General features: G+C 35.8%; 1 protein-coding gene across 1 annotated transcript in view; it reads left to right on the top strand.

The window, feature by feature from the left end:
• LOC114942814 (multicopper oxidase 3-like) overlaps positions 1-23099 on the top strand; it is a 34787-nt gene that overhangs the window by 6444 nt on the left and 5244 nt on the right. Inside the window, exon 3 of the mRNA XM_085482722.1 lies at positions 20449-20655. Coding sequence (XP_085338848.1) covers positions 20449-20655 — 207 coding nt within the window. The remainder of the gene's footprint in view (positions 1-20448; positions 20656-23099) is intronic.

Below are 23099 nucleotides of genomic sequence, written 5' to 3'. Positions count from 1 at the left end.
ACGCACACGCGCGCACACACGCACGCATGCACACGCACACACGCACGCACGTGCACACGCGCGCGCAATTGACTGGTCAATTGATCAATCAACTCCCTTATTACCTATTTATTATACATACTATTTACAGCGGATAATATCGGTACCCTCCCATGGTAAACTCGTAGTTCAAAAGAGACATCAAACACAAAACTTGAACTTCAGTTATTCATCCTCGGATGGTCCAATGTTATTAGACCCTTCTCTATTTACGCATCTATTACGGATCTTTGTCCAAACTAGGTACGTCTTCTTTTTCATCTGATGAGAGAGTAGCCAGGATCTCTCGAACCTGTCTCTCCTGATCTTATTTCTTTTTTAAATCAGGAAATCCACTGGTCTCAAACACCCTCCACCTCGAAAAAAGCTTCGAATAGTGTGGGGTTAGGTGGGCTCCAAAAGTTTTGACCCGACCCATTAAAACCTGACTGTAGCACCCTATCATTAATAGTAGCTCCCCGGAAATTGCTTTCGCATAACTTCCAAGAAGCTGCCTTATGTCTGCGTTTAATACGCACAAATTACAAGATTGATTCTACTTTAACTTTACGAAAAATAGGTCCTGACCCAATCGGCATTTCCGATTCGGCCCTGACCCATTCGTCACAACTCCAAAATACTAAGGGAAGATTTAACGCCACTGTGCAATGTCAAATCAACCAGTCCTCCATGTATCAAACGTGCAGTGACACATGCAAAACTTCCCGTTTGCATCATCTGTTCAAGTACATGAAGGGATAAAACTCGATAGATAAAAGATGATAATGGAAATGAATGAGAATGAATGTAAAAATAAAATGAATATGAGAATGAAAATGAAGAATAACAATAAATGAGAATAAGATGAATTAAAAATATGGAAAATGGAAGGAAGAATGGTTTAAAGGATATACATATGATAGGGATTAATTAAGTAGCAATTCAAATTAAGAGTCTAAATATGTTCTGAAGAGAGGAAGAAGGGACAGAAGATAGTGCCTCCCTTCTTCTTTTTTCTTTTTTTTTGAGTTTAATTACACTATATGCAAACTTGGAGAAATGATGTTTCTAAACAGTAATCTCTAACACGCTTAAGTTTAGTAATTCTGTCAAAGATTCTTCTTCTAAGTTCTGCTTCTAGTGCCCACGGGGGCATTCTGGCGAGTAATGTTGCCGCATCGAAGGATACTGTGCGATATGCCGCAATAACTCTAATAACTATGACTTTTTGTATTCTTTTCAGTGATCTATAAACTTTGTTGAATGACCTTGAAAGAGCTCTGCTCCAAACAGGGGCTGCATACATTGCTATCGAGGTAAGAACTCTTGCATACAACCGACGCTTCTTTTCGCATGGTTCTCTCAGGTTAGGCATAAGCCGATTTAATGCCCTAGATGTCTTTGCCAATTTATTCTCTAAATATGTGAAATGCTCACGAAAGTTCCAACTACTGTCTACCATAATTTTTAAATATTTAAAAGAATTATCTACTTGGATACAAGTCTTACCTACTCTAACAATAAAAAACACACGGTTTTCTTTGCAGAATAAAACAGCTTCTGTTTTATTTTCTGCAACATTTAAACCTAACTCTTTGATATGCCTATACACTCTCGCGATATGTATATTTATATTTACAAAGGCTTCAAAAAGCCTATTCGATGTGGAAACCAACAAAATGTCATTAGCATAACATAAAATGCTGCATCCTGTTTCACATTTAATTCTTAAAACAGAATCAAAAGCTAAGTTCCATAGAAGTGGTCCTATAATCGATCCCTACGGAACACCAGCCCTGACGGATCTTACGCAACACCTACCATCCGAATCATAATAAGAAACATATCTACAGGACAAATAACTGAGAACTATTTTTCTAAAATATCCAAGAATATTTCTTTCTCTCAGAGCCTTGTTTATGGTGACCCATGGTTATAGAGTTGAAAGCGTTTTTAATATCCAATCCAACTGCTAAAGAAAACCCTTCTCCATCAACCAAAGGTTGCGTACATTCCTTAAGTTTTAGTAACGCATCAACCCTAGAGCGCTACTTTTGGAAACCAAATTGGTTGTTAGAAAGCGCATATTCAGGATTTTCATCCAGCCACATGTTAATCCTATCAGCGATGATTCTTTCAAAAGTTTTACCCACTTCATCAAGGAGGCAAATAGGTCGGGCCTTAATATCCTCAGCAGAATTAGGCGACCCCTTAGATATGAGAACCAAATTAGTTTTTCCCGGAGGGAGGGAGGGGGAGACAGACAGAGAGAGAGAGAGAAAGAGAGAGAGAGAGAGAGAGAGAGAGAAAGTGAAACTACCTGCCACGTCTTGAACGTCACTAATGAATCTGTAATCCGTGTAATTGTCAAACTTATTGTATGTGTTAAAGAAGGCTTAAAGAAAGAGTCGAAACGTTCACGATATGTAATTACTAACATATTTTTATGTAATTAATTTTATTAATATTAAATTTATTTATTTAATTAAATATCCGCCTTATAAACTGCACGCAGGATCTTATAGCCACAACTCATTTTGAGATTTAATTATTTATTAGACTTTAAAACAGTATAACGATACGGCCCGCGCCCTGAATATACCGATATATATCGAATGTTTCACGTCAAAAGGCACACCAGGCTGTCCATTTTTTACTTAAGAGTAGAGGGTCGTATTAAGGCTTAAATTTTAGCTTTTTTCACGTAGAATCAAATGCTGTCCGGTAAATTTTGATAAATTTATAATGGCGACCATGGTGACGCTATTTTCGCCAAAACCGTCAAAATTAATCAGAAAAAGACGGATAGCGTCTCCATGGTCGTTATTTTGAATTTATCAAAATTCACCAAATTCGATTCTACGCGTAAAAAGTTAAAATTTAAGCCCTAATACGACACACTTAAGTAAAAAATGGGCAGCCCGGTGTCCTTTTTATATACAGGGTGTCACTTAATTGGCGGTCAATATTTATATAGCGATATTCTTCGTGGAAAACTGAATCGAAAAGTCCTGTACCATTTTTTTCTGTAAGGCATAATAAAATAGTGATTATTCAGTAACGTAATAACTCAATAATTATTGCAAAAATCGCAAAACAATAGAGGACTTTTCTATTCGGTTTAACTCACTTTACCTGCACACGACGGTTGAGGTGACAATTACCGGACACCCTGTATATATATACAGGGTGTCCCATAATTCGCGAACCACCGCGAATGGGCAGATAGAGCGTGTTAAACTGAATAGAAAAGTCCTGTATCATTTTGCGATATTCGCAATAATTATTGAGTTATTAACTAAAATATCTAAACGAATGAGCGGGTAGAAAGCGGTAGGCCGGACTCAGTGTGTATGTATTGCTTAGTATCAAAAGTATTATCTTACTTTTCGGCGCCACTACATTGGTCGCCGCTCGCTGCATGACGCCGCCTCTCGATCAAATAATGCTTTCTACCTGCTTATTTGTTTAGATATTTTAATAAATAAATAAATAATTATTGCAAATATCGCAAAATGATAGAGAACTTTTCTATTCAGTTTAACACGCTTTATCTGCCCATTCGCGGTGGTTTGCGAATTATGGGACACCCTGTATATAATATATTTATATATATTACATATCTTTAAGTCGTAATTAGATATAAAATAGCCTTGATGCAAACTTCGATATGAATTTTATAGAAGTAATTCATTTTATATACTATCCTAAACTCTTAATCTATATCAACTTTGTTTATTTTAACTCATTAAATAGCCACACAAGTAGTATAGTTATAAAATATATAGTAAAGTTATAGAGTTAGCAAATATAATATATAAAAAGAAAAGCAGGAGAACCAGCGCCAAGTTTTGAGCGCAAATAAATATTAAAATATATTTTGATACCAGACTTCCGTTTCCGGTGCCGTGTACACGTGGAGAGTGAGAGTGTAAATTTGAGGGAAATTTAGAGGAGTTAGAGAGAGAGAAGAGAGAGGAGAGAATAGTGCGAGGAGAAAGAAGAAAAAGGAGTAAGAGAGTAATAGTGTAGGAAGGGAAAATAGATAGAGTTAAATAGAAACAGAGTTAGATAAGGAGTCGGCTGACAGCAGATAGTTTAAGCAGGGAATATAGAACATACAGAGAGAGGTAGTAAGGAGGCGCTAGGAAGAAGCTAGTGACTTTTAGAGAGGGAATAACAAGGAGTAAAGAGAACATAGAGAGGAATTAGGTAGTAGGAAGGGAAAACTGAGGAATAAGAAAATTATAGATAGGAAAGAAGAAAAGAGTTTAGAAGAGATGTTTAACGGAAAGAAAGAAGGAAGTATGGGAGGGAAGGAAGTAGGGGCGAAAAGTAAGAAAGGAAAGAAGCGGTAGTTTGGGAAATATAAAGAATTTATTGAAAAGAAGGAAGAGGGATCTGAAAGAGAAGAGAGAAGAGGAGAAATTGGAGGCTTTTAAGAAAAGTAACAAAGTAGTGAGATCACCAGAGAAAGGAGGGAGTGAATAAGGGAGAGATAAAGAATCTGATTAGAAATATGTGGAAGGAAGTGAAGGAGATGATGGGAATTTTGAAAGAGGAGATAAAAGAGCAAGGAAAGACTATAGAGGGAAGATGAAGGAACTAAGAAGAAACTACAAGGAGCAGATGGAAAAATGGAGAGATGAGAAGAGGGAGCTAAAAGAGAACATGATAGGAATGAAGAAGAGAATAGAGAATAGAGAAAGATAGCTGGAAAAAAGATAGAGGAATGGAGAAAGAGAAAGAGAGAAGAAGGGGGTAATACAGGGAGGGAAAATAGAAAAAAGGGTAGGGGAGATGAAAAGGAAATAGGAAATAATGGAAAAAGAGGAAAGGAAGAAGAATATTGTTATAAAAGGGCTAGAAGTAAAGGAAGGGAAAATAAGAGAGGGAGTAGAGAAACTGATGGAAGAGATAGAAGCAAAGGAAAAAATAATAAAAATAAAAAAGATAGGAGAGAATAGAGAGAAGGGAAGAGAAATGGTGGTGATAGAGGTAGAGAAAGAGGAGCAGAAATGAGAGATGATGGAGAAAAAAAAGAAGTTAAGAAACAGAAAAATGAAGATAGATGCAGATCTAACGTAGAGAGAGAGGAAGATAAGATGGAAATTAGGGGAAATAGCGAGGAGGGAGGAGAGAAGAGGAGAAAGAACATGGATAGGAAATGGATAAGGATAGAAGAAAAATGGTGGAGATGGGACGAGGAGAAGGAGGCACTGAGAGATGAGAGAGGAAATATAAAAGTTGAAGAGGTGGGGGAAAAAGAGAGAAGGATGGAGGAAACAACGAAATAGAGGAAGAGAGAGGAGAGAGGGAGATGAAGAGAGAGGTGAGAGGGAGAGGAAGAGAAGGGAGAGAAATAAAGGCTGGAAAGCTGGCTTTTTGGAATGTAGCAGAGCTAAGAAACAAGGATAAGGAATTCTGGAAAGACTGGGATGTGATAGTGATGTCAGAGACATGGATAGAGGGGAAGGAGTGGAAGAAGGTTAAAGGATATTTACAAAAGGATATAGATGGGGAGTACAACGAGCAAGTAGGAAGAAGAAGAGAGGAAGAGCGATTGGAGAAATGATAATGGGTATAAGGGAAGAAATAGCGGAGAGAGGAAAAAAGATAGAGACGAAAAAAGAGGGCCTTGTGGTATAAAAAGTGAAGATAGGAGCAAAGAGATGGAGGATAGTAGGAGTATATGTAAGAGAAGGAGTAGAAGATGCGATGAAGGAAATGGAGCAGTGGACAGAAGAGAACGAAGAAGGAATATAATTGGAGGGGATTTTAACGCGAGAGCAGGAGAGGAGGAGGGGAGAGTGAGAGAAGAAGAAAAAAGAGGAGAGGAAGAAGAAGGAGGGGATAGAAGAGGGTCAAAGGACAAACACATTAATGCAGAAGGAAAGAAAATGCTAGAATTTTTGGAGGAAAGAGGATGGAGCATATTGAATGGGAACACGGAAGGAAATGAGGAGGGAAAATGGACGTTTATGGGAGGAAGAGGGAATACAATAATAGATTATGTATTAGGAAATGAGGACAGTAGGGAGAGAGTGAGAAAATTAAGGTGGAGTCGGATCATCATCCAGTGGAGGTGGAATTAGAAGGGAAAAGGAGAAGAGATAGGAGAAAGCAAAAGAAGGGATAAGGAGAGGATTGTGGAACGAGGAAGGATGTAAGATATTTGAAGAGAATATGGGATAAATAGGGGAAAGAGAGAAAGAGATAGAAGGGGAGTGGGTACAATGGATAACACATGTACTGAATTATGTAATAAACAGACAGTTGAAAAGAAAAGTAGGAAAGATGACAGCTATGTTTGTGGATTTAAAGACGGCGTTTGACTCGGTGAACAAAGGGAAATTAATGGAGGCGATGAAAGAGAGAGATAAGGAGCTGAAGATAAGAGTGATAGAGGTGCTGAAGGAAACAAAATGCAGGATAAGGGTAGGAGAGGAGATAGGAGAGGTGTTTTGGACGGAAAAAGGAGTGAGGCAGGGCTGCCCGATGAGCCCGATATTGTTTAATATTTTGACAGCAGATTTAGAGGAAAAGATGAGGAGAGTAAGAAGAAGAGGAGTGAGGATAGGAGAAGAGAGAATATACACGTTGGCATACACAGACGACATAATAGTAATAACGGAGGAAGAGGAAGAGTTAAGAAGCATGATGGAGAGGTTGGAGAAGTATTTAGAGAAGAAGGAGCTGGAATTAAACGCGAAAAAGACGAAGATAATGAGGTTCAGGAAAGGTGAAGAAAGATGAAAGAAAAGGGAGTGGAGATGGAAAGGAGAGAGAATGAAGGAAGTAAAAGAGTTCACATACTTAGGTTACAGGCTACAGAGGAATAGAGGACAAGAAGGACAAGTGAAGGAGAGGATAAGAAAGGCAGCAGCAGTTATGGGGCAAATGTGGGGAATAGGAAAAAGGATATTTGAGGATAGGAGAAAAGAGAATTTACACGCTGGCATATTCAGACGACATGGTATTAGTAGCGGAGGAAGAAGATGAATTGAGAAGCATAATAGTTTACTTTAATTCGAAAAATGTCTTAGACAAGCCTGTGTCTCTGTACAGGATGGGCCATTTTAATGTCCCACCTCAAATATTTCATTTCTTACGCCTTTTACAAAAAAATCTTTCATACAAAAGTTATAAGATTGAGAGAGGGACATAAGACGGTGCCATTGATTTGACCTTGGATAATCATTTGAAGGTCATGTAAAGGTTATCTTCAATTTTTTAAATGGAACCTATTATTTTTTATTACATATTTTTGTTCTACTTTTCATTACATATTCTGATGTCGAGAGCTTTCCAAAACACTATAATAAAACATTTTTTCATTAAGTACTTTTTGAGTTATAAAGGTTTGAAGTTAACAATTTTTTTACATAAAATATAAAATATCGTGCAAAATATTTAGTTTTTGGTAATTATACCTTAATACTTTTATCTACGGAATAATAAGACCAATCCATTAGTGTAAAGAAAACACATAATTGTTTATAAAAAAATATGTTGCAAATTACATACATATTATTTGTCTAGATGTGTATGTTCTTTATCGTGTCTTTATTGTAACATATACAATGGTAGGAGCCAAATGTTTGCGGACAGAGGGTTGCATCCACATTTTAACACTTCTGTAGTCTAACAACAATTGAGGGACACAAGCTGTCAATGACGTTTATTTTTGAGATTTAATTTTATAGGATTTTAATAACTGACTTGTGTGGGTGTGAACATTTTTATATTTTCTTTCTTTTATATTTTAATAGTTTAGCATGTATCGATACTGGTTTTACAGCAAAACCGTTAGCTTAGATTAACTTTATTTATATTTGTTTGCGCTGAAGAGAGTCCAAAGAAAGGACAGAAACGTTCGCTTGTTTTTAATGTAACTGTTTGGTTTCAAAATATATTTTAATAATTATTTGCGCACCAATTTCAGCGCTGGTTCTTGTCTTCCTTTTTATATTATTAATTTCGGCTTTTTTTTCGAGCCCAGGATAAATAAATAAAGGCCTTTCTTGTTTTGGTGAGTTGTTTAAACACCTCGCAAATGAGTCTGCCTAAGTCTGTTAAAGCTGTTAACAGCTCTTTTCTGTCAATCTCGACTTTCTTTATCGTTGAGAATTATATTAACAGTTTTTTTAGCAACGATAGATTAGAGGTCAATTATCAGATATTTATCTCGTTTTTTTACTGTGTCATTCACGATTGTTTCAACTTCTGAATTTAACTTCAGCGTGTCAATGAGGTAATTACCCTTACGTGGCTACATTTTGAAGAGTTCAATCTTACTTTCCTTATCGATGTCTTCAACAAGGATTTTTTTTCCAAGTCTCTGCCAATTTTGAATAGAATATAAATTCCTCCTTGTTGCTCGGGGAGTCCTTCGCCGAGGATCTCTAATTTCCTCATCCAACTCGACAGTCTTTGTCCTTTTCGTGTTCTACCACCTTCAGAATATTTTGATTCCTGCCTTTATTTTCTTTATCCCGATCATCAAATAGAGACCTTAAGTCGATGCTTAGAAAGATATCTGGAAGTGCAAAAAATCTAGGTTACGAGCTGCCCCAACTCTCATTGACGCAAATAGGATCATTACTCTTTACATAACTTATTGTTAGTTAATTCGTGCGGAATTTGTCTTATCTGTTGTGTAAGCTTACCGCCGATAAGATTACCTCAATCTTTATGACGAGGTCATCCACCTAATAATCGAGTTATAACTTACTTGAATCTTTTGAGATTGATGAATAGATGTTGTCCTTACTATAGATAGATAGATAAAAAATTTATTCGATCCCCTTGGGGTTACAAACATATACATTCATAAACTAACAAAATACAATACACTATACACAAATTTATCGCTTCGCTATATTTGAATTTAATTCTACTTAACTCTACCTTAGCCTATTTATATTTTACGGGGGTTGAGCATTTGCTTTGGGTCGCCCTTTGCATAGGCCATCTCCCCTTAGCTTCCGCCCAACCCCGTATACCCACATACACACACACGTCGCCTGGGACTTCCGTTTCCTTTTGCCTCTTTTGTCAACTTTCTTTGTTTCATTGCCTCCCTCTCGTGTCAATCATCCCTTCATTCATTCTTCCTCACTCTACTATCTCCTCTCTTTCTTCTCTTTTCCCTCTCCTCTTCTACCTCCCTCATCCACCATTCTCCATTCTCTCTTTTTTCTTAAAATCTTCTTCACTGTCTCCTGCCAACTCTTCTCCACCTTCTCCACCCCTCCTATACCTCTCCCAAACATGTTCCTATAATTCCTCCTTTCTCCCACAAACCCTGCATTTCTTCTTTTTCTCATCCTTCCAGTATTTATTTCCTAACATCTCATTTCCCAATCTAAATCTCGCCACCCTCTTCCATCTGTTTTCTCTCCATTTCCTTTTTAAGTATTCTGGTACCCCTTCCACCTTGACCTCCTTATACTATCTGTTATATTCCGATCTTTCTATTCTCTCTACTTTTTCCCTCTTTTGCTCTTCTAAATCTCTTCTTATAATCTTCTTATACCATCCCTTCTTCCTCTCCCCTTCTCTTCTCCACCTCTTCTATTCTCCATCCTCTTCTTTTGAAAAATTCCTTCCTCTCCCTTTCCATTCTGATTCTGCCTTTTCTACCTTTGCTCTGTTCCTCATTTCCTCCCAACACCTTCTCGCCAGAGCACTTCCTCTCCCTTCCTCCATCCTCCTTTTGAAACTCCACGCTCTTTTACCTGCCCTTGTTCTCAATTTTTCCCTCTAAACTTCCTCCCTAACCATGTATCCTGATGTCCTTCTATCTACTCCTAGCGTCCATCTTAGATATCTTTCCTCTAATCTTTCCATTCCTTCTCTTTCCTTCTACCCCCATATTTCTACTCCGTAACTTAAAACTGTCCACACTAACTTGTCAAATAACCAGAGCCTTCTCCTCCAATCTTTCCCAAATCTCCTTTTCCCTATTCCCCATACCTGCCCCATCACTGCCGCTGTCTTTTTATTCTTTCCTTTACCTGCCCTTCCTGACTCTCATTCCTCTGCATCCTATATCTTAAATACGTAAATTATCTCATTTTCTCCATCTTTTCCCCTTTCTATTTTCATTCCCTTTTCTTCCATCTTTCTCCTCCTTTCCTGAATCTCATAATCTTCGTCTTCTTTGCATTTAATTCTAGTCCCTTGTGTTCTAGATACTCCTCTAATCTCTCTATCATACTCTTCAATTTGTCCTCTTCCTCCGCTATTAATACCATATCATCCGCGCATGCCAACGTGTATACCTTTTCCTCCTCTATCCTTATCCCTCCCCTTTTTACTTTTCTCATCTTTTCCTCTAAATCCGCTATCAGAATATTAAATAGTAATGGACTTAGCGGACCTGTCTCACTCTTTTTCCTGTCTAAAACACCTCCCCTAGGTCCTTCTACCTTTATCCTTCCTCTCATTTCTTCCAATACCTCCTCCACCTTCTTCTTCAGTCCTTTTCTTATCCCTCTCTCCTCCATCGCTTCCATTAACTTTTCTCTATCTACCGAATCTCAAGCAGCCTTCAAATCCACAAACATAGCCGTCATCCTTCCTCTCCTTCTCTCCAACTGCCTATTTATCATGTAATTTAGCACGTATATATTATCCATCATTCCTATCCCTTTCCTGAATCCTGTCTGATTCTCTGGCACTATGCCCTTTTCTTCCACCTCCTTTCTTATCTTTTCTGCCAGTACCATCATATAAATTGTATACAGTGTTGGCATCAATGTCACTCCCCTGTAGTTCTCCACTTCTTTTCCTTTTCCTTTTTTCATTATTGGAACTATCACACCTTCCCTCCATCTCTCTGGACATCTCTCTCCTCTCACTATCCTATTACAAGTGCCCACTCCTCTTCCTCCTCCATACTTCCATATCTTATTTGGAATTTCATCTATCCCTGCCGCTTTTCCCTCTTTTAACCTTTTATTGCTTCTCTCCACTCCTCTCTCCTTATCTCTTCCTCTTCTCTCCTCTTCTTCTCTTTCCCTCTCCTCTCCTCTCTACTTCCTTACCACCCTCTCATCTACTCCTCCTAATATATTCATAAAATATTCTCTCCATTCTCTTATTTTAATCTCATTTATTCTCTGTTTTCTCCTCCTGTCCTTGTTCACTATTTCCTACACCTTTGTTTCTTTTTTCACTTCCGCCGCTCTCCTTTCCTACCTCTCATTCTCCTCCTCTTTCTTTTTCTCACATAACTTCTTATATTCTTCTCTTCTCCTCCTATACTCCTCCTTCTCCTCCTTCTCTTCTCCACTTCCTCAACTCCCCCCTTACCTTCCTTTTTTCTTCTCTGCATTCTTCATCCCACTATCCTCTATCCTCCTCCTTTCTTTCCTTCATTTCTTCCTCTGTTCCCCTCCACGCCTCTTTTAATTTCTCTTCCATTCTTCTTCATTCTTTTTTAATTTTTTCCTCTTTTTTCCCCTATTTCTCTTACCTTCTCCTCGAATATCCTGCGTCCTTCCTCATTCCATATTCCTCTTCTCCTTCCTCACGCTGTTTTCTTTTCTCCATTCTCCTTTTCCTTTCCATTTCCACCTCTATTGGGTGATGGTCCGAATCCACCTTATCTCCTATCCTTAAACTTCTCATTCTCCTTCTGCTGTCTTCGTTTCTTATCACGTAATCTATTACCGTATTCCCTCTTCCCCCTGTAAACGTCCATTCCCCTTCATCATCTTCTTTTGTGTTCCCGTTCATTATGCTCCATCCTCTTTCCCCCAAAAACTCTAGCATTTTCTGTATTGATATACGAGGGCAGTCCGATAAGTACTTAGCCTACAAAAGAAAAACGAAAATTTTGGAAAAATGGCGATTTATTTCTCAACATAGTCTCCTTTTAGCTCGATACACTTGACCCAGCAATGCTCCAACTTCTTTAACCTATCTGAAAAATACGTTTTCTCGAGGTCTGCAAAGTAGGCCTCCGTGGCGGCGATGACCTCTTCATTTGACTCAAATTTCTGCCCGGCGAGTGACTTTTTCAAGTTTGGAAACAAAAAAAGTCGCACGGGGCCAAATCTGAAGAATACGGTGGATGGGGCAGCAGTTTGTAGTGCAATTCGACCAATTTGGCCGTGGTGACGGCGGTTGCGCTTGTTGTCCGGAGTGAGCAAACGCGGCACCTATCGCACCGACAGTTTTCTCATGCCCAAAATTTCATGCAGGATATGACCCACGTGGTCTTTTGAGATGCCTACTGTTTCAGCTATCTCGCGCACCTTCAATCGGCGGTCTGCCAATACGAGATCGTGGATTTTTGTCACGTTATTCTCCGTGGTAGCCATTTTCGGGGCACTTGGGCTTATCAAAAACCGACGTGCGATCATGTTGAAACTCGTTACACCAATTTTTGACGGTCGCCATTGAAGGAGAAGAGTCACCGTGCACAGCATCCAAGCGCTCTTTAATTTCGCTGCGCGATTTTTCTTCCAAAAACAAGAATCGAATTACCGACCGATATTGCTCTTTTTCCATTTTTCTAAAATTTGCGGACACGCCCACTTCTACACGCGGTCAAAACAAAACTACGAGTCCGATTCGGCTGAAATTTTGACAGTAGCCGTCTACGAGAATGTACTACACGATAGTAAATCTCTCTTGCAATACTGGCACCATCGGGCGGTGAGGCTAAGTACTTATCGGACCACCCTCGTACTTATCCCTTGACTATCTTCTCTTCCTCCTCTATTTCCTCATCTTCTTCTCACTCGTCTCCTCTCACTCTCCCTCCTTCCTCTCCTGTCCTTGTATTAAAGTCCCCTCTAATTATCGTATATATTCCTTTTTCCTTCTCTTCCATCCACTGCTCCATTTTCTTCAACACTTTTTCTACTCCTTCTCTTACATATACCCCTTCTATCCTCCATCTCTTTTTTCCCATCTTCACCTTTCCTATAAGGCCCTCCTTTTCGGTTTCTATCTTTTTCCTCTTCTCTGTCATTTCTTTCCTTATACCCATTATCATTCCTTCCATTGCTCTTCCTCTCTTGTTCTTCCTACTTGCCCCTTGTACTCCCCATCTATATTTTGGCAAATATCTTTTAATCTTCTTCCAATCTTTTTTCTCCACCCATGTCTCTGACATCACTATCACATCCCACTCCTCCAATCCTTTTGGAACAATCCAATCCCCTCTAAAACTCTTTGTCCTTGTTTTCTAGCCCTGCTACATTCCAAAAAGTCGTTTTCCATCTTCTATTTCTCTTCTCTCTCTTCCTCACCCTTTCTTTTTCTATTCCGTTGTTTCCTCCATCCTTCTCTCTTCTTTCCCCGCTTCTTCTGTCCTTATATTTCCTCTCTCGTCTTTTAGTACCTCCTCCTTATCCCATCTCCACCATTTTTCTCCTATGCTTATCCTACTACTTCCTATTTATGTCCTTTCTCCTTTTCTCTTCTCCCTCTTTGCTATTTCCCCTAATTTCCTTCTCGTCTACCTTTCTCTCCACGTTTAATCCATATCAATCCTCTCTTTTCTACTTCTCAGCTTCTTTTTCTTTTCCATCACCTCCCATTTTTGCTCCTCTTTCTCCAGCTCTACCACCACCATCTCTCTTCCCTCCTCCCTACTCTCTCCTATTTTCCTTATTTTTACTATCTTAACCTTTGCTTTTATCTCCGCCATCAATTTCTCAGCCCCCTCTCTTCTTTTCCTTTCTTTTACTTCCAATTCTTCCTCTTTTTCCCTTATCTCCCATTTCTTTTCTATCTCTCCAACTCTTTTTTTCATATCCCTCTCTATCGTGCCCCCTTCTCTTTTTTTCTTTCTCTTCTTTCCTTCCTCTTCTTCTCCGGCTCCTCCACTCTCTTCTTCAGTCGTTATATGTTCTCTCTTAGCTCCCTCTTCTTCTTTCTTCATCTTTCCATCTGCTCTCCGTAGTCTCTTCTTAGTTCTTCCATCTCCCTTCTTATCTTTTTTCCTTGTTTCTTTATCTCCTTTACATTTCCCATCATCTCTTTCATCTCTGTCACTTCCTGCCACATATCCCTAATCATTTTCTTTATCTCCCCTCTCTCCCTTTTTTCATCTTTTCCTTTCTCCGGAGACCTCATTATTATGTTGCTTCTCTTGAATGCCTCACCTCCTTTTTCCTCTAGATCTCTTTTCTTCTTTTTTAGTAAATCCTCTATATTTCCTAAGCTACCACTTCTTTCCTTTTCTTTCTTATTCTTCGCCCCTATTCCCTCACCTCCTATACTTCCTATACTTCCATCTTTTTTTCCGCTAAACATCTTTCTAAACTCTTATCTTCTTTCCTATCTATAATTCTCTTATTTTTCTATTTTCCCTTCTCACTCCTAATTCTTCTCTATATTCTTCCTACTTCTTGTTTCTGCGCATCACTAATTTCTCCCTAGAGACTCTTCCCTAGCGTTTACCTCTCTCTGTATCTTCTATACTTTCTGCCTAAACTATCTGCTGACAGCCGTCTCCCTAACTCTCTCTATCTCTCTGTTTATCTCTATCTATTTTCTCTCACTACACTTTCACTCTCTTACTTTTTCTTCCTCTCTCTCCTGACACTATTCTCTCCTCTCTCTTTCTTCACTCTAACCCTTCTAAATTTCCCTCAGCTTACACACTCACTCTCCACGTGTACACTACAACGGCACCGGAAACGGAAGTAATGTCCTTACTATTTGATGGTGATACCTTTTCGCCTTTCCTCATCAATTTCTTTTGAATTTTTCGTAGTTTTATTTGAACCTTTTCTTCATTAAGGAGGAACCATCTCTTTTTTATTTCTTTCTCATTTTTATTATACTTTAATTTCACACTTGCTGATACAATGTGGTTTCTCGTCATACACAAAAAACGTTATGATGGAAGAATGGACAGGGGCTTTATGGGGGGGGGGGGCTCTCGTTTTCTCCTTCCTATTGACTAAACACTGGTGACTCCTAGCGGACTAAGCGGACTAAAGCGGTACTACCTACTTATCATTAGAGATCTCGAAAACGAGACACAATGCATAATTATAATTTGTATACAAATTATAAGGCGTATATAAAGTGTGGCCATGGATACGAGAAATAAATGAAAGTCACAGCCACGACAACACAATACGAAAAACATGAAAATTGATATAATGAACGTGTTATCTCAACATATATCTTATTCAGTAGAGGTCTAATTTTATTATACATTAAACAATTCGTTGATATCACGTATACATTTTTTAGATAGATTTAGTAATTAAAATCTTCTTTAATATAAATTCCCAAAATTATTAATAGCAGTCACTAGTGTTTAAATAGGAGTTGTAGAAATTAATCGACCAAACTAACGAGTAAATGATTTATTCAGCTTCACAAACTGAATAATATATTTACTCGCTAGTTTGGTCGATTAATTTCTACAACTCCTTCTTTAATATATACAATGAATTCGATTATTGAGCTAATATACATATTTCTTAACTAGTGAAATAATGCAATGAGATGCTGGATGTATTTATTTTTATGAAATTTTATCTTATAAATTTTATACTATAAAATTTTATATTTTTCTATGAAATAATATTTAAATATTTAATGAATAAAATTATTAACTTTACTGAGCACATTTACTGAGAGAGAGAATAAACAATTTTATTGATTTAAATATTACATTAAATCATGTACGTTCAAGTACATTCTATTAACAAACAATGATTCATGATATTAATAAACCTTCTTATTAACTAATGACAAATATTCAATATAGGATTCATAAAATTAATTAAAATTTAGAAGATGCTGGAGTGACAATCGAACTCTGATAGGTTAGTACCACACATATCTAAATATATGCACGTATACACATATACACATGATAGGTTAGCACCATACATATTTAAACATATGCACGTTTACACATATACACATGATAGATCAGCACCATACATATTTAAACATATGCACGTATACAACACATATGCGTGAAAATTTCCTGTACCGGTTTCTTATTTATTAGGCTTCTAAACTTATATCTAAAAATTTACTAATACTTCTTCATTCAATTTCTAGAAATCTATCTTATTTTGTATGTACAAACAGTAGAACTTTTTTATTAAATAATTATTTTTCTGATCTGACGACAGAAACCGATAAAGAAATTTTAGTTTTTAAATTTTTTCTTGTTTTTAACATAAAATCGGTAGGTTCCCACTTTGTTTCTGTACGTACTTTAATCGTGGAAAAGCATTTGTTATTCTAACGCAATAAAAACTTCTCAATTGTGAAAACATATAATTGGTTCGGTCGGTAGAAACATACCTGCAGCATCCCCTACTGAGGTTCATAATTTAATAAAGAAAGTTCATTATATATATATATATATATATATATATATATATATAATATAATAGACAAATCATAAAATTTTTTGGTATATTGGTTTAATCAATTTAGTTATTGAGGCAATTAACAAACTTTAGTGATTAATAAAGTAATACATTGATGTGCGTGCGTGCGTGCGTGTGTGCATGCATCTTATTATTTTTATGACATTTTATGATACACATTTAATGATTGAGTTTATAGATTCCACTGAACTCGTTCATTGGCAAAATAAACTTTTTGTTGGTTTAATTAAATGTTATATAAAGAGTGACTTGTCATATTAATGAATCCAATTATTACTAATGAAAAATATTCAATATTATTTTATGTTTACGTACGGGCGATACTGCATGCAAACTGATGTGCTGGCTTGCTCCGAGAGAGCGAGAGACAGCGCGGAAACGCGGAAGAGCGAGTGACGGAGATAAAGGAACAGGGGGAGGAGAGGGAGAGGGGAACGGGAGAGGGAAAGGGTGATAAAGAAAGGGGAGAGGGAGAGGGAAAAGAAGAAGGGAAAGGAAGAGGGAAAGGGAAAAGGGATAAAAAGAAGGGTGGGAGAAGGAAAGAGAAAGAGAGGGAGGGAGAGAGAAAGAAGAAAGTAGATGAATGCGTATAGTAAAGAAGAAACGGAATTAACCGCAGATTTAACAGTTTTTAAATTTCACGAATGCGATATATTTAATTATCACATTTGAAGTCTAATAATGAATGCACAATTAGTACAAATATCAAGTGTCCCGAGAATATTTTACGCTCGCTCAAATTTACTAATTGTAAGTATCGAATTATTCGGATTTACTAAGTATCGAATTGTTTGAATTTACTAAGTATCTAGATTGCTCGCTTAATCGTTCGCGGAAATCTCTGTATGCTCGCTCGAATTGACTGACAGAAAGTCTGATGATTTCCATTTTTCGATCGTTTATATATTTCACAATGATCTCGAAAATTCTCGAAAGTTTAACGGGAATTCCGAGTTTGCGCAATACCTGAACTTGCCGAAAGTTGGTTAGACAATCGTTTCGAGACAATAACAAGAGTCATAAAAATACGCGGAAAAACAGATTGATTTATTACGTACCGTTATGTTTATCGATTGCTCATTCGGAACAATTAAGCAGAACAGAACGAACGTTTTTCAGATAAGCACATAAGCTAACATATAAAAGAAACAATAGATATACAAAAAAATGATATGTATACAATATACGAAATGAGAGAAAGAAATGATTGCAGCAAACAATATAGCACAAATATAATTTAGAATTTCGCAAACTTTTACTAACTTTAACATATTCATGATAACAATTAAAAGTTTATTGTATCAATGAATTTTAAGCTAATGAGCTTAATAATTTATTAATACTACAGTATTTTTTACAGTGTGAGCTGCATTGACAAAATGTTAGATTTGAACCGTTGTAGCTCAAAAATTTTCATTACTTTTTATTGTACTGTTCAATTATTTTTAGTTGTGGGTATGCGTGTGGAGATTTTTTTATCAAGACGATTTAAATTACAAAATATCACAAGTATAGCCACATTGAAAACCATAAGAATAATGCGGGTTCTTTAAATATATATTGTCATATATTACTGATACATTCAAAAAGTTTAAATATTATTCATGTTTGATGGTTACTCTATTTAACATGCTACCAAAGTTAAATGGTTATTTAAATGAATATTCCTCTTTATGATAGAATAAATAGTGCAAATTCTCTCGGTTTACTTATTATTTGGCGACCTGAATGCATATAATTATAGTGTACACTTTCATTATGTAGCAATATTCATTGATAATTTTAAGAGTTTAACAAGGCTCTGTAATATAAATATAAATTTAACGTATAAGACGGGCAATAAGAGCCAAATCGCGGATGACAATGCGTTATCCTAACGAAACTAAATAATTTTCCGTTAGAATTAAATACAAGTGCACAAGGCACCAAATTTTACTTGGACACGGCCAAGATTTTAAATATGAAATAATCTCATATTTGAGATTTAATTTCAATACCCCTTTAACCCCCCTACGGAAAATAAATAAATGAATGCAAGAGAAAAATATAGATCCGAAAGTCGCTGAATCGGGAAACGAACCCGAGACCTTTCGCTTGCCGGGCGACTGCTCTTCCAGCTGAGCTATTCAGATCCTTTCGATTCTATACTTTTCTCTGTTATATATATTATATATATATATTATATATATTATATATATATATTATATATATTAATGTTGGTAAACAAACGCCTTTAAGCCAGCGTGTATAAATTTAAGAGTTTAACAAGGCTCTGTAATATAAATATAAATTTAACGTATAAGACGGGCAATAAGAGCCAAATCGCGGATGACAATGCGTTATCCTAACAAAACTAAATAATTTTCCGTTAGAATTAAATACAAGTGCACAAGGCACCAAATTTTACTTGGACACGGCCAAGATTTTAAATATGAAATAATCTCATATTTGAGATTTAATTTCAATACCCCTTTAACCCCCCTACGGAAAATAAATAAATGAATGCAAGAGAAAAACTCTTAAATTTATACACGCTGGCTTAAAGGCGTTTGTTTACCAACATTAATATATATAACAGAGAAAAGTATAGAATCGAAAGGATCTGAATAGCTCAGCTGGAAGAGCAGTCGCCCGGCAAACGAAAGGTCTCGGGTTCGTTTCCCGATTCAGCGACTTTCGGATCTATATTTTTCTCTTGCATTCATTTATTTATTTTCCGTAGGGGGGTTAAAGGGGTATTGAAATTAAATCTCAAATATGAGATTATTTCATATTTAAAATCTTGGCCGTGTCCAAGTAAAATTTGGTGCCTTGTGCACTTGTATTTAATTCTAACGGAAAATTATTTAGTTTTGTTAGGATAACGCATTGTCATCCGCGATTTGGCTCTTATTGCCCGTCTTATACGTTAAATTTATATTTATATTACAGAGCCTTGTTAAACTCTTAAATTTATACACGCTGGCTTAAAGGCGTTTGTTTACCAACATTAATATATATAATATATATATATAATATATATAATATATATAACAGAGAAAAGTATAGAATCGAAAGGATCTGAATAGCTCAGCTGGAAGAGCAGTCGCCCGGCAAGCGAAAGGTCTCGGGTTCGTTTCCCGATTCAGCGACTTTCGGATCTATATTTTTCTCTTGCATTCATTTATTTATTTTCCGTAGGGGGGTTAAAGGGGTATTGAAATTAAATCTCAAATATGAGATTATTTCATATTTAAAATCTTGGCCGTGTCCAAGTAAAATTTGGTGTCTTGTGCACTTGTATTTAATTCTAACGGAAAATTATTTAGTTTCGTTAGGATAACGCATTGTCATCCGCGATTTGGCTCTTATTGCCCGTCTTATACGTTAAATTTATATTCATTGATAATATTAATATTTTTTATTAATATGTAAAAAATTAAAAATATATATAAATAAACTTGGCAAACTTGATTTCGACGTAACTAGCAATTTTATTTAATTCTTTCACGACGTTTCGACCATTTGGTTGTGGTCCTTATCAAGTGAAAATTCCATTAATTAAACTGAGATTAACGCAACATCACACCGGTCTTATTTAAAATTAATAGTTAAAAGTTAAAAGAGGAACACGTCCCATCGCTATGATGTTTCGTCAACGACTCGTTAAAGGAAAATATATATATGCATTTTCACAAAAAGAGGAACACGTCCCATCGCTATGATGTTTCGTCAACGACTCGTTGACGAAACATCATAGCGATGGGACGTGTTCCTCTTTTAACTTTTAACTATTAATTTTAAATAAGACCGGTGTGATGTTGCGTTAATCTCAGTTTAATTAATGGAATTTTCACTTGATAAGGACCACAACCAAATGGTCGAAACGTCGTGAAAGAATTAAATAAAATTGCTAGTTACGTCGAAATCAAGTTTGCCAAGTTTATTTTCACCACTATCGTTCAATATTAATTTTGATTGATATATATAAATGTTTTCACAAAATTTTGAAAATTAGATTTCATTTTATATCCTATAATAAACGATTTTTACTTTTTAGTTTCACCGACTGGATCTAACATAATCAGCTTTGTTTCTAACATTACGTATCAAAATCCACCAGGACCTCTTATTTCACAAAATAATGGATATCAATTTATGTGTGGAGATCCTTTTGTGCCATCTACGTGCACAGAGCCATGTGCTTGCGCTCATGTTTATCACATTGAACTTGGAGCACTCGTGGATGTTATGATTTATGATGAAAGTATGTATATAAAAAGAATATCAAAAATGTAAAAAAATGCATATATATTTTTCTTTAATCGAAATATAATTTTTTACAAAAATACAATCTTTAGTCGGAAAAATAAGTTTATCAGCCAAAATATAAATAATTCTTTATAAAAATAATATTATAAATTAGAGATAATAAAACAACATGAGCCTATTACGAGCTGTGTGAATTGATGTCAAACATATATATTTCCAAACTTTACATCAAATCGTATAAATCTACTTTACAATGATACAATGAGACGTTTCGACGCTTACTTGCGTCTCTTCAGTCATAATTAGTTAAAACATAATGAAACGTTGGTTAACCCAGTACAATGTGATCCGTATTAAGTCAATTCTCTAATATGTCCTAGGTCTCGCGATTTCTATTATTAAAATTTTTTACTACATATAACACTTCTTCAAACAATATAACCAAAATTCAAGTAACTTATAATATAACTCTCACCTTAACTTCCAATTAAAAAACCATAGATTGACACTAGTCACAGAAAGATAGAACATCTTGATACTCATGTTGTTAATACAAAAGTGATACGAGTCGCGATCTGGCACTCTATATATATCTGCCGCTAATTGGTAAACATGTTTTGTAGAAATTGTTTGAAAAGTTTGTTAGGAAGACTCCAATAAAGGAAAATAACTGCTATCTAATGTATCTAAATCTTCAATTTTATTTAAACCTCTGTTTTGTTGTTTTATAAAAATAATCTCTGATATTAATCGTTTATATAAGTCGTATAATAATTGATTATATTAAATTTGATACTTAATAAGAAACAGGATTACAATGAGACGTTTAAGAAATAAATTTTGATCGAGCTTTAACAGTCGTTAAGAGTCATCGTATTTTGATTTTCGGTGTTTAGTATAGCTTTCGTGAATAATTTCTTAAGGCGTTCGTTAATTAAAAGATAAACTTAAAAGCACATTCATTCTCCAACAAAGTATTAATCATAAAGATGAGATTCTTGGTATGAAACCGAGGATCTGATAATAAAAAAATTCTGTCCATAAACTAATAATCGTACCTCTTTTTGGCACAGTGGATGCTGAAAAAAAACTTAAGATATCTGCTAGAAAAAATTGATTTACGATACCAATCAAACATTAACCGGTTGTCGATCACCGTCATCGTGACATCTAAAAAATTAAGAGTTTTTATTGTCTATCTCTAAAATAAATTTTAGTCTGAAATGAAATAAACTCATTTTTGTAACGATGACAATGACCGACAACCGGTAATGTTTGACTGGTATCGTAAATTATAAAAAATAAACTAGAACTTTAACCAATTGAAATTCTAGTTATTTCAGCTTATGGCTAACTTATTATTTTTATGTTGTGGAATGCATAAAGCAATAATCTTATTGGTTTTTGAGCTTACGTTTACGTCTTATATTTACAGTTACACCAATTCGTGTGTAAAGGCCTTAATGCCCAGCGCGCTTAATATATTACCAACAAACTTCTTTGTTCTTACATTGTCATCCATACCTTAAACTTGCTTTATTTATTTCTGCTAATTTATTTATTTCTTTTATATTAAATATTGTCTCAAGCACTTTTCTTATAATTGTTTTCGAATTTACTTACATTTACTTACATTACTCCAATTCTTAGCTACAAATGATTTATTATTTTAAACTGATGAATTATTCGTACAGGTACTTTATTATTACTAGCAAAAAGTGAATCTATAATTTTCGATTATCCTTTGTAATTCTTATCTATCAACAAACAGTTATATATCTAAGTGAGCTATACATTATTTGCAAATTCTTTGTAAAATGAATTTATCATAAAGTTTGTAACAGCCGCTTTTCGCGAGCGTCGGACTGCTCAGTCGGGATCAAGTGAAAGGGTCAACAGAACTCCGCGGTTTTTTAATACTGATATAAAGGAAGTTTATTCATGTAAGCAAAACAAAGATAAAGTATCGTACAAAATCAGAGCGCGAAGAACATCTAATCAGAACGCTAGTGTCGATAGTGCACTGCGAATAACACAGAAAGAAATATTCGTCGAGCGCGAAGCTCATTAGAGCGCGAATATAGAATACGAACAGATATATAGTCGGAACGCAAGTACAAACAAAATAAAATCGGAACGCGAATAACATATAATACATATAATACAAAATATAATACAACAGAAATGCTCTTTGAGTGTGAATATAATTAGCACGCGAATATAGAATGGGAAAAGAAAGATAATCGGAACGCAAGTACAAACAAAATAAAATCAGAACGCAAATAACATATAATACAACAAAATGAAATCAGATGCAACGACATGTAATATTAAAGAATATTTAGATCGGGTGCGATTCCGGCGCGTAAGCGCATTTATTCTGACGGGCAGAATCTATCGTTAACAGGTGTCAAGGTGGATCGGTATTTTGTCGGAGGT

The sequence above is a fragment of the Nylanderia fulva genome, unplaced genomic scaffold, assembly GCF_048542155.1.
Source record: "Nylanderia fulva isolate GAGA-0341 unplaced genomic scaffold, ASM4854215v1 Scaffold215, whole genome shotgun sequence".
Lineage (NCBI taxonomy): Eukaryota > Metazoa > Arthropoda > Insecta > Hymenoptera > Formicidae > Nylanderia > Nylanderia fulva.
Note: the sequence above shows the minus strand (reverse complement) of the source record. Positions and strands in the feature narration are given on the sequence as shown.